General features: G+C 41.8%; 1 protein-coding gene across 1 annotated transcript in view; it reads left to right on the top strand.

Annotated features, from left to right (window-relative positions):
* The first annotated feature begins 3,119 nt into the window (after positions 1 to 3,119).
* The window catches only part of LOC139687749 (adenosine deaminase 2-like), a 38,544-nt gene continuing 28,094 nt past the window's right edge, over positions 3,120 to 13,569 (top strand). The window contains exon 1 of the mRNA XM_071585023.1: positions 3,120 to 3,488. Within this exon, the coding sequence (XP_071441124.1) occupies positions 3,149 to 3,488 (340 nt within the window). The 5' untranslated portion in view covers positions 3,120 to 3,148. The remainder of the gene's footprint in view (positions 3,489 to 13,569) is intronic.

The following is a 13,569-nucleotide window of genomic DNA, read 5'->3' as shown; positions in this document are numbered from 1 at the left end:
ACTCATGGCCTCCGCCCGATAAAATCACAGGTAGGGAATGTGACACACCGCTGTAGGCAGCGCACAGCATGTGTCCTTCCCACAGAGAGAGACAGGGGATGGAAGGAAAAACTTGAAAACAAACAAAGCAGGGCAACCAATGCTGTAACAAGCCCTACATTCTTTAATGGCAGTCCCATGCGGTCATGCAACAAGGGTTTTGACAGCAAAATACCCGAGATTAGTGAAAGTGCATACATTTAAGTAAATCTAATTATTCCCTGGACGCTGTATGTGGCCAGTGGGATTTTTGCTATCTATATCCCGGCAGTTACTATTCCATATTGTCCGCGAGAAGAGGAAGTCCTTGAGTGCTAGTTCTGGCACCTACGTATCATCATATTATTCGTATACATAAATATGTATAATATATATATATATATATATATATGCATGCATGTGTATTTATATGTATGAGTGTATGTGTATCTCTATAAACATATACATATATATATATATATATATATATATATATTGTTTTGCATCTGGGTTAATTGCATGGCGTTGAGGTGGTTTTAGGACGGGTTGGGGATTTAAGGAGTATGCAAAAACTCTTCTTTCATTGATATGCTCCCTATCCCCAAACACGCCTCCGAACACAGCACTCCCTTTGATAAATGCTATAGTGTATCCATCATAGCATCCCTCCCACCCTCTGATCCTCCACTGAAACTCACAACATTAGAGCAATCCCTCATCTGGCTCTTAGAGTCCTGCAATTGGCCAGGATTCAATTAATTACCCTGCTCCAAACATATTTTCATCCCACCTCTATCCCCATCACCCTCTCTATTTTCCCCACCCTTCTAACGCTGCCCCTCCAAAGCCTTCCCTTCCGAATTCTTTCCCCACCTTCCCCTTCCATCTATCGCTCCAGCCCTCGTATTCCCTGCAGTTCTGTCCCTCTCTTCCTTGATAAAGGTGGCCTCGACCACCGAAAATTCGAAAAATAGTGAGTCTCTTTCTTGTGTGCTTCTGTGTTTTTGTCTGTGTCCACTAGTGCTAAGTGTTATACATTATATATATATATATATATATATATATATATATATATAATATATATATATATATATATATATATATATATATATATATATATATATGATGGTAATCCCAGAAGTACCCGACCCGACAAACATTTTGCAAAAAATGTATTTATTTTTCAACATAATCTCCTTTCAGCTCTATACACTTTTCCCAGCGATATTCAATAAGTTTTATTACCTTTTTAAAATGAGAACTGTCTTGCTCCTCAAAAAAGCCATTGACTGCCGACATCACTTCCTCACGATTGGAAAATTCTTGAGCACCGAGCCATTTTTTCAGGTTTGTGAACAGAAAATAATCCAAGGGTCCTAAATCTGGCAAATAGGGTGCATGAGATAGCAATTCAAACTTTAATTCATGATTTTTGGCCATTACAATAGCGGATTGTGAGCTGGTGCATTGTCTTGATGTAACAACACTCACTTTTTTCTCAGCCAAATGCGGCTGCTTTTCCTTGATTAATTCACTCAAACGTTCCAATAAGTTCGCATAATACATGTCGTTGATAGTTTTTCCTTTTTCAAGGCATTCAATGAAAATTATGCCATGTGCATCCCAGAAATCGACGCCATGACCTTGCCTGCAGATGAAACGGTCTTCGCCTTCTTTGGAGCCGATTTTCTCTTTGGATTCCATTGCTTTGATTGTTGTTCTGTCTCGAGTGTGAAGTAATGAGCCCATGTTTCATCAATGGTTATGGAACGGCGCATAAATTCTGCTTTTTTGCAGTGAAACTTTGCTAAACACTCAATGGCTCGAGTGGGAGCAAACGCGGCAGTCATCTTGCACACAGCTTTCTCATGTTTAAATTTTCAGTTAATATGGGATGTACCGCACTTTTTGAAATGCTTACTATGTGTGCTAGCTCGCATAGTCACTTTCAATCGACGATCATACAGAATCATTTTCTTCACCGTTTCTGGAGTCGTCATCTCATTTTGGTCGACCAATTCGATGCTCGTCTTGATAGCTCGCACGATCTCCTTTAAACTCTGCTACCCAGTATTTTACTGTTTAAACGAAGGAGCAGACTCACCCAGAGTAGAATCCAGGTCAGCTTTTATATTGGTTGGGCTGAGGCCTCCAACTGAAAGAATTGTATCACATAACGATTACCAATTTTCTCCATTTACACAAATTCACTCAAAACGTTGGCTATTGATGGCTGCCAAACAAATGCTAAACAACGTGGCATCTTCAAACTTGAAACATATACTTTATAGATTGCGTAATTTCTAATACAGTGATGTTTTTCAAACAACTACCGCCATCTCTAGATTAGGCCGGGTACTTCTGGGACCACCCTCCCTATTTCTTTTATTTTCGTCCTAAGCAAATTGATATATCTATAAATCGCAATTTAGGTGACGATCCGGAAGGGATTCAACGGCTTTTAATTTTCTTAAAGAAGTAGAACTATCTCATTTACTAAAAATTTTAGCCGGTAGAGTTGCTGGGAATAACAAAAAGACGTTTTAATTTTCTCAAGCATAACTAATAATTGTTAAGAATAACACATGAGAGGCTGAAAAATGAACTCGGGTGTCGACGCACACCTAAAAGAAATTTTTAATCTATCTTGGAAAATGTATTTAATATAATATGTATAATATTTTATTATGCACCATTCATGTAATATTCACTTAACCAGAACACAGTCAATATTTTTGACGAGTAAAAAAACATAGTTTTGACTCCAATCCGAAAGAGAAAAGTAATAAAGAGTTGGACGGCAAAATAATTGATAATATAGTATTTTATAAATATCATTATCGCGTCCCATTCGACAGAGTAACAATCCACTAACAAACGAAATACCGCGAGAGTCATTCTGGATAATTAATGAATTGCCAAGGCTGGAGCGATATTCTCCCCCACTTGGCGATGGAAGTCTAGCGAAAGGCGACGATTATATTTTTGTAATTTTTTGCCTGGCCAGCTGCAACTGTCTCGAGATAAAGTATCAGATAATGGACGTGAAAAGGGGTATAAAGATGAAGCAAACGGCGACGAAGCAAGCCTTCTTGGAGCGAAGGCAAACAGTCCTCTTGCAACGGTGGAGATGATCGGAACGGAAAGATGCGTTGTGGTCCATGGACGCCGGAGCCACCACCTTTGGGTGTTGATGGCGGTTGTGGCCATGGCGCCGCTTGTGGCGTCGTCTTACTGGGATCAGAGGGAGAGTTTTCTGAAAGAGGAGGCCTCGTGGGCAGTGGGTGGCCTCATCAACCTGACCGCTGAAGAGGAGATGGTCAACGGAATACTCATGGAGGCGAAGCGGAAGGAACTGGCCGAGGCCTTCAACGGGACGAATACCTTCCTCCCGTCAAGGCATTTCTTCGAAGCCAAAGCGGATATGGAGAAGTCGGACGTCTTCCGCTTCATCAAGGACCTCCCAAAAGGTATGTTAATCCCGCCATGGAAAAATGGCAGGAGATTTTGATTTTTTTCCTCAGTAATCTCAATTTGCTCACAGGGATAAAGCAACTTGTACGCAATATATAATTATACCTCGTTACAATATGCGGGTTTCAGTCGACGTAAATGAATTAGTTTGCGGCGTTGGACTGGCTAATAGTTAACCGTTCCGCTCAGCATCCGAAAGATTGTTTGGAAAAGGATATGATTGCTAGTATTAGATATGATGTTTATATATAAGTATATCAAGTGCCAGAAAATATATTTAATATTTTATTAATGCTCTATACATGTTAATGACAGCTGATGAATGCATAAAAAGTGTTTCCTACCGGATAATAAGACACCCTGTAGTTCTTATTCGGACCAGGATACCATTGAGTTTGCTACATTTCCCAGGGCTCAAAAGGGTCGAGCACAACTGGCTTCCTATGAGCCAAAATGCTTTGGGCACACCGATCGAGATGTCGAAGAGTTAGTTCACCCACGCCGAGAACATGACTCGGCCAACAGCGGGGTCTCGCCTTTCGTCTAGTGCCGGGCTTTTTACTTCTCAGACCCATAATTTCTTTAAACACTTGAGTGTCATTGCTTCATATTTTATAGAATAATTTACACCGCGTAGGGTCGATAGGCGACCTATTTCCTTCTTTCCACGTACCAAGACACAACAATTAATTGGTGCGTTTGAAAGCCACACCATAGTGGAGGAAAATAACGTCAGAACGGGTCGGGGTGTACAACTGGTCATTTATTGCACGTCAATAAGGCATATTACTCGTCACCTTGCCAGCAAAATGGCAATGAATAAGGCTCCAAGTCATACTAGCGGCGGGTACATCCTAAATCGCAGTTCCGGCGCACTCCAGAGTATGCGTGTGCGTTTTATGGAAGTGAGTTGGTTTTGCCCTGGAGTCGTTGCTCTTCAAATAGTATGTGATTCAGGGAGTGCCTTCCAAACTGTGAGCAGTGCGATCCATTATTACCAAAGCCTATGTAGTCTGTTCTTTTGGATGGCTGTCTTGGAGAATTCTCTTTAGGTCACAAGGCGGAACGGCCATATGACACGGCATTTACAGATGACTACCAGATGTGTCAAAAATGAAAATGTTATCGTAACTAGAAGGTCCTCTCTCGTGTCGCAGCAATGTTACACTACTTAATCTGGCAATCGAAACAATCTAAATGTCATTATTATCATTTTTACCTTTGAACTAGCTCTGCTTTAAAAGGTCGCCTGTGACATATATTTCTATGGTCATGAAAGTCTTTATTTTATCTCTGATTAGAAAACAACTTTGAATATTTTTTCCATCGCTAGTTGAGATATTAGTATATTATCCTAATTCACGAAACAACCTAAATAATAATTTGACAAACACCACCTACTGGAAAATTGTATCGAATTTTGCCATCTTAACCGTCTATCATGAAAATCGACGCATAAAAATACTTAAATAAATCTCTCTGTTGTTGGGACTGGATCTCTTCGGTTTTATTTATCTCGGGCTATGTGGCATGAGAGGAAGCGTGCTAGATGAATGAATGAATGCTCTGCCACCACGCTGTCAATGACAGTGCCTCCGTGCTGAATCCGGGCGGATAACCCGATATCGCTCCGGCATTGACGTCACGGCGACGCTCGTGTTTGTAAATAGATGGGAGGATTCTCGAGTCAGTCGAGTGGATCTGGACGACCGGGCGGGATACGAGGCTGGTGAGAAGCTTATAAGTCGAGTGAGTTCCACAGACGGCATGCTGTAACATGAAAAGATTTGTGATAGATTTCCGTGCGATGGTGAGGGACAAGAAGTTTATTATTACCCCTAGTTTTCTAGTTGTGGATTGAGCTGATGAAGGGGAAATTTTTGTATAAATATTTAGGTGTGCGGTTTGAAAATATCCTGTGGAAAATTGAAAGAGTATGTAAATGCCTGCGGTCTTCTGGCTTTAACCAGGATATTCTTGTAAATGAGTCGGAGATACTATGATCGTATTCTTCAAGATCACATATGAACCGCACACACGAATTATGGGTCTTCTGGATTTTCATAGAGGCAAGAAGAACCTAGAGGAATTCTACAAATGTAACTGAGGACACTCTTTATAAAAAATTGCGGAACCAAATATTACGAGAGTGCACGAAGGTTAAGGAAGACTGGATAGACACCTGCTGAAAAAAAGCAATGAAAAATGAATAAGGTAAACAGGGAAACTGCTTATATTCAGCTATAGACAACGATTCGGAGCAAGAAAAATAAATACCCCACAACATGCGAGATGCTTACGAAAAATACTGATAGATGAAGAAGAAGATTCTTCTGCTGGAGAGGTGCAAGGAATGTATTGAAATACTTTTTCAATGTCTATTGGAGGTGATTTAATTAAAGATGAAATCTGGATAAAAGAGCACAAACAGGCCCCGGAAATACTGAAATGCGAATTCGACAACCTTGTGAAAGACCTGGTAAAACAACCTGGCCCCAGAAGGTTTACAAAATGAAGGAAGAAAAAATCTAGTAATAATCAGAGCAAATCGAAAGATACCATCTTTAAAAGAATCAGAAGAGCTACGATAGCAGACAACTTCTACATACTAGAATCTGGTAACATTCACACAAATGGAAAACAGGAGGAAAATATAAGTCAAAATAAACAACGTAGAATACAACGGAGAACAAGGATACAACCACTCGGCAGCACTAATCAACGAATAACTAGAAGAGAGATCGAAGAATCAAAAGAATTTTACCTCGCAGAGTCGAAGTGAATTGCGAAGAAGTAACTACGCTATGGTTCGCATATGAATTCGTAGTAGTTGCAGAAACGCGATACATATTTTGTGAAAACGCCGCAGTCGTCATGTACATTAATCAACATCGCGTTGCGATCACGTGATGGCGACAGCCAATAGGAAACGTAGGAAATCAGTTTTCAAAACTATGATTGCATTAAATATTCCACGATTACAGATTATACGATTACCGTTCCTGATATCCAATCACAACTATTTGTGGTGTGAATGTACGTACCAGCTCCCCTGAGAATCATGGGATTGGAATTACTCCTCCAGTATTCCTGTTGGACGAAAAAGGCGACGAAAAGGCCGTGGATACAACCTCGAAAACAAGCCCGCTGCTAGTTATATAATATACATCAGCAAATGGACCGGTTGATGGAAGAACCACTTTAACCTCCAACTAAAAGATCCCGTTTTCTGTGGAAGTAAAAATATCTTTGAATGCTGTGTACTAAGAAGGGAGAAACTATTGGCAAGGTGTTCCCTTTCCTAATATTCAACGTTTTGTCTCTTTCCGTGCTTGGAGAACTAAAATCTGTCAAAAAACCAAGCAATTGTGCACTATTGATAGAAACGACAAATGTAAATCAAATTAAAAATCTACTTGGCACGACCATGTTGCGCAATATTACTCTGTGGGATGAACAACATAACATTTTCAATAGGAGTCGGGAAGTGATTTCCCATTTCGGCTATATTCATGTCGAGGAGATTAAGCAATAGATGGCTCCTCAAGGAGTCATCAACTGCCAGGTGGCTGAATGCAAGGTTAAATGGAGAAAAAATCAAAACAACATCCATCGTCCTCACATTCTCGTTGGACGAGCTCCCTAAGAAAGTGATCAGGCGCGTCCCAGTACGACCTATCAGTGCGAGCTCAGTGCGGTGCCAACGCCTCGGCCACATCTCTCAACGACGTGAGGGCAAGTCCATCTGTCCTCAATTTGGCAAGGAAAAAAACGACGGGATGACGTGTTACTCTGATCCTTTCGGTGCAAATTGTGAGGGACACACCGCGTTTATTAAATACACTCCAAGAGGAAAAGGAAGAAAGGGAACGAAAACACACCATATATACGAGGGTCGGCTGAAAACTAAAGCACACAAGCTTGTAGACCACAAACAAAATGACCTTCAGAAGAACTCCTTGTGGAATGTGGAAGTAACATTCCCCTTCAACATGCATGCGGAGGTTTGAGGTCGTTTCATTCATCCAGCGTATTTCGAGGAGCGGAAGTATGGAGACGTGCTCCAGTGCTATGCCAAGGCGAGTTAAACAGCGTACTGTCATCAAATTCTTAACTGCTGAAAAAGTGACTTTTACTGAGATTCATCGTCGTTCAAAGGCTGTTCATGGTGACGATACTGTTGGTTGGTCTACTGTAAATTGATGGGAAGTAAATTTTCGTGGTTGCGAGGCTGGTAAACAGGCATAATTGTTGACGAAACATGCAGCGGACGTCCGATCACTGCCACAGATGATAAACTCGTCGAAGATTTGATTCAAAATGACTGGTGAATCACTCAAAGGCGTCACGCAAACCATAATGGAATATCCAGGGAAGACGTTCGTCGTTTCAAAGGCAGCCTGGCGCCAATAATCTTGCAACATGACAACGCTCGTCCGCACACCTCGCGCGCAACTGGAGAGGATCGGGGAAACCCGAAATTTGATCCGATTCCGCACCCTCCTTATTCCCTCGATTTGCACCTGGCGATTTTTATTTTTTTCCTCAACTCAAGTGACACCTTAAGGGTAATCATTACACCTCAGACGATGAGTAGAAGGCAGCTGTCAATAACAGTACGCTGTTCAACTCACGTTGACATAACACTAGAACACATCTCCATACTTCCGCTTCTCAAGATACATTGGATGAATGTATGAATGTAACCACCTCAATCCTGCGCATGCGCGTTGAGGGGGAATGTTACTTCCACATGCTATCTGGGTAAAGAAAAAAAGGAACAATTGTCTGACTAGTAACTTCAACAAACTCATGGAGGTGACAATGAATCGACGGCTACTTTTGAGCCTATTGAGACGCAACCTTCCTTACGTTCAGTACGAGGTGAATCCAATAAATACGCGGAACGGTGCAATCTGGCAGCCATGAGGCGAACTATAGCTCCACTAGCGGCGATAGTTGTCTGAGACCCAATGAGCAGTCTGTGCTTGGCGGATCGTCGAGCTGTGCGTAGGGTGCCAGTTGTGTTAGTTTCTGTTGTCCTTACTGTTTTTACTGTCCGTCGAAAATGGAAATTAAAGAAATCACGGAGTAACGAATCAGCATCAGGTTTTTGGTGAAGTGCGGTAAAAGTTATCAAGAAATGACTGAAATGTTGACAGCTGTTTACCGTGATAATGCTCCAAAGAAAACATCCGTTTTCAAGTGGATTAAATCAAAACAAAAAATGAAGAAAAAGCCGATCCAAGTTCTAAGTCATGCTCCAGGTTTTCTTTGATGTCGAAGGTGTTGTTCATCATGAGTTTCTCCCTAAAGAACAAACAGTAAATGATGAGTTCTACCTTTTAGTTCTCAAGCGTTTGAGAGATCGTGTGCGTCGTGTGCGATCAAATTTGACTCAAGGCGATGGATGGATCCTTCGCCATGACAATGCACCTGCACATTCAGAATTGATTTCCTGCCAGTTTCTGGCAAGAAATTCAATCACCATCCTTGATCATCCTCCTTTTTGGCCAGATCTCGCCCCCTGCGACTTTTTCCTATTCCCAAAATGCAAAAATGTGATGAGGGGATATCACTGGGAAGATGTAAACACATTAAAGTAAGAAACAACGAGAAGACTAAAAAGCCTAACTGCCGTTTTTCGTCGTTCGCCCTGCTGCTGACATTGAATAGATTGTTAGAGTTGTCCTGATCCAACAGCCTTCCTTTCTTCTCTAAGGAAATGAAATACGTGCATTTTTATTGGGTGCGAGGAAATTTTATTATATCGGAACTACATCTAGGCTGAAGAGAGTTTCCCCTGTATGTGGAAAGCATCCGTTTCCTTGACATGGGTTTAGACGACCGATTACATTGGCGTGAACATGTTCGATTTTTAAGGGATGGGTGCATTAAAATTTTAAATATTTTACGCCATTTAAAGCATTCAATGTGGAATGCTGATCATACGACCATGCTTATGATATACAAAACCCTAATAAGGTCTAAACTCGGCTATAGCTCATTCAATTACTCGTCTGGGTGAAATTCATATCGAAAACCTTTTACGACGGTACACAATAAAGGCCTGCGGTTAGCGATCGGAGGTTACAGAAACAGTCGGGTTATCAGCATAAAATCGGACAAAGGGGATCCACCTTTGCGTACCAGAAGGAACACCCTCATCCATATGAGGGATTCATATGAGGTGGGGAATATTAAAAAGATCAAAGAAAAATTTCAAAGAAAGGCAGCAAGGTATGTACTCGGAAAAGACAAAAGAACTGATAGTGTCATGGAAATGTTGGATTCACTGAAATGGGAGAGTTTGAAAAATAGAATAAAAATGAGTAGGTTAGGCGCGATGTATAGAATTGTTAAAAACGACGAAGTGTAGGAATAATTATGGAAAGTGATAGAAAAACCAAATTTTATGCAAAAAACGACCGCAGTTTTAAAATAAAAATAAGAACTCAAGAGACAAATAAGAAAAAATGCTCTTGTTTAAACAGAACTAATGCTGATTGGAAGCAGTTGCCTGGATGTTCGTTCAAGCCCTTTCCATCCAATTTTAGGAGTTTAAATAATAAGTGTAAAGCAGTCACTGGGTTATAAACGTTATTGATTAGTGATTACTATACTATTGTACTTATTAAAATATTGTTTGCATGTAATGTGGACGGTGTGAGAAGCTATATTCCAAAAGCGAATGATGTGTTATCGGTGCGTGATTTTGAACGGTATATGCAATTGAAGAGTACGTGATTATGGACGGAGCGTTGTAATGGGTAGGGTGTTAACCTAGCCCTTGTGTGGTGGTAAAGGTACGGTTGGCAATCTTTAAGTGTCATCGTGCATATATACAGCATTTTGTCACAACTCTGTTCTTCTTGTCTATTCCACATCGTAAGAGTGGCCGTTGACCAGACTTGACCGTTGTCGCCAGGATAATTGCCTAATTGCAAAAGATTTATATAATAATAATGTGTAAATACGCTGCTAATGTTTTATCAATGACCGAGCACGCAGGTTTTAATGTTGGTTCTCATATAATGTTGATTTACATATATCTTTGACGAACGGGCAAGGGCGACGTGATGCCGTAGAATCCGTTTCCCTAATTTTATCGAGGACCCTGGTTTCCAGCTTCCGGATATATGTGTATATTCGGACTTTATGTAAACCATTCGTAGTTAATCGACGTATGCATCAACTGATTATATATTTTTAAACACAGATGTAGATTTTTAAACCATGGAAACACAAAGAAAATACACTCACATAGGTAATTTTGACGTTTCGACGGCTCGACCATCGTCATCACAGTGGCGTTCTCGGGGAAGAGCGGCGAGGACGTGTGCGAGGGAGGGGGGAGGGAAGGAGAGGTGAGGGACCAACAGGAAATGAACAAGGGGGTGGGAGGGGACATGTAGGCCGCTATTGAATGCATTCAGTGGGCGTGGTTCAGTCCGGGGGTTTAAATGACTGGGACACCCAAATATGCACCATCTCGCGGGTTCTCACCTCTTTGATACTTGCAGATTTGGGAAGGGTTTCAATCACCAAAACGGAGAAGCAGTCATGAAAAGATTGGTTGTGGGAAGCAGTGTGAGTAAGAATGGGATAATTAAGGAAGGTGGGAAATTTGGTGAAATATCAGTGGTTATTCATGCGGAGGGAAGGTGCGATCGTGCAAACGCCCACGTAGAAGGCAGGGCGGAAGTTACAGGAGAGGCGATATATAATGTTTTTTGAGATGCAGGTGGCGTCGGGTTGGTACTAAGGGAGGGTGAGGGTCTTAGAAGATGGCACCATTTGCATCTTCAGCTGTTGCATGGTGCGGATATGGGTGGGGAAGAGATGGGGGTGCTCGCAGTTGGTTTTTTCGACTTGAAGATGTCTCGCAAGTTCGACCGGCGTTTAAAATAAACGGAGGGACAATATGGAAATAAAAGTGATGTGGACTGACTGCGATTAATAATTGGGAAGAGGTCATGGATTAAATGTTTAATTTTGTGTGTTCCGGGGAAGAAAGTGGTGGCAAGGTTAAGGCATTTTGAACGGGTTGGTTTGGGGAGAGGAGTGTAATGGGTTGACGGTTTGAGAATTTTACTTTTTAGTAATTTTTCAGGGTACCTACATTTTCTGAGTAATTCATGTAGCTGATCCATGTATTTCTGTTGAGAGGAGGTTTTTGCAGAGACGGAAGCCACGGACTGAGTGTGAGAAGGGGATGGAGCGTTTTGTATGATATGGATGGCAGCCGTCGAAATGAAGATACTATTGGCTATTGGTTGGTTTAATGTGGACTGAGGTGTAAAACGTATTGTTCTGGAGGTGAATATCGATATCTAGGAAAGTGACATTCGATTCAGATATAGAAGAAGTGAAAGATACCGAGGAGGAGTACTTGAGAGAGGAAATAAAAGAGGATAAAGTTTCGCGTCCGTGGGACCAAAGGAGGAAAATGTCATCAATATAGCGGGCCCAGAAGAGTGGTTTGAGGGTTTGTTGCTGCCGAATGTCATTTTCTAGTTTACCCATAAAAAGATTGGCGTGCGCAGGAGCCATACGCGTGCCCATTACATTGCCTTTTATTTACAAATATATTTTGTCGTTGAATTCGCCTTCTACGTGGACGAATGCACGACCACACTTTCTCTGCGCATGAATATCCACCGCTATTCCACCAAATCTTCCATCTTCCTTAATTATCCCATTCCTACTCACACTGCTTCCCAAGAATACTCTTCCGATGACTGCTTCTCCGTTTTGGTGATTGAAACACTTCCCAAATATGCAAGTATCATAGAGGTGAGAACCCGCGAGATGGCGCATATCTGGGTGTCCCAGTCATTTAAACCCCCCGGACGGAACCACGCCCACTGAATGCATTCAATAGCTGCCTATATATCCCCTCCCACCCCCTTGTTCATTTCCAATTGGTCCCTTACCTCTCTTTACCTCAGCCTTCCCTCGCACATGTCATCTCCGCTCTTCCTCGGTCGAGCCGTCGAAACGTCAAAACTATATATGCGAGTGTTCTCTCTTTGTGTTTCTATGTTTTAAAAGTCTACATTTGTGTTTATATTTGTCCATATATATAAACCATAAACACAGTAATCAACTCGAAGGTGGGTTTGGTAGGTGATGGTAGTGTTCACCCTGTACTAAGCCCGACGGCGAGTGAAATTCACACATAGGGGGGCCAGTTCCTTTCCCTGTACCGGTGTTATGGTTTCCCAGGAAGACCTGGTACCCGAAAAATCACATAGCTTGGGAGGAACTGTAGGTGCCCAGAGTGCCTTGCCCGGGAATCGAACCCGGAACCCTCCGGTCAGTAGTTCAACGCTCTACCCCCTGGACTACCGCGACCCATATATATATATATATATATATATATATATATATATATATATATATATATATATATATAAATATATATGCTTTCGTAGACGTAACATGGAAGTGCCGAATAGTACAATACACAGTAACACACAATATAAAAACACAAAAAAATAAGAACACTCACACGTTATTTCTTGATATTTCGACGGAAACACTCCGTCTTCATCTGAAGATATAGAAATAATGACTTCTCCGCGGTCACCGCATTTGCAACCATCCCGAATTCCTTAACAAATACCTTAACAACCTTCACCACTCCCTCCTCCAACGAGGATACCCTGATTCTCTCCTCAATAAAAAAATACTTAAACATTCCTACACCCCCAAGCCTGCCTCAACCACATACTCCCAGCCTCTCTCAATCTGTACTACCTACTTCCCAGGCATTCAGTCTCTCAAATTCATCCTCAAAGACCTATTCTCCATCCTCAAAAATCACAACACTTCCTCCAACCTTCTTCCCAAATGCCCCTCTGTCACTTTCAAACGTCCCGCCAAACTAGCAGATATCCTCAAATCCACCAGGCCGCTCTCAAAATCCCCTCACACCCCCAGAGCCATACCCACTCCATGTCATCGAGCAAGATGCAAAAGCAGCCCTATTTTCACCACTCCACCCCACTCCATCCCACCATTTAACTCTCTCCCGCCCTTCCCCTATTCCTCTTGCACTTCCAAGAATGTTGT

This window comes from Hetaerina americana, unplaced genomic scaffold (assembly GCF_022747635.1).
Source record: "Hetaerina americana unplaced genomic scaffold, ioHetAmer1.1.p SCAF_2, whole genome shotgun sequence".
Classification (NCBI taxonomy): Eukaryota; Metazoa; Arthropoda; class Insecta; order Odonata; family Calopterygidae; genus Hetaerina; species Hetaerina americana.
The sequence above is the reverse complement of the archived record's forward strand: the minus strand, read 5'-3'. Positions and strand labels throughout refer to the sequence as shown.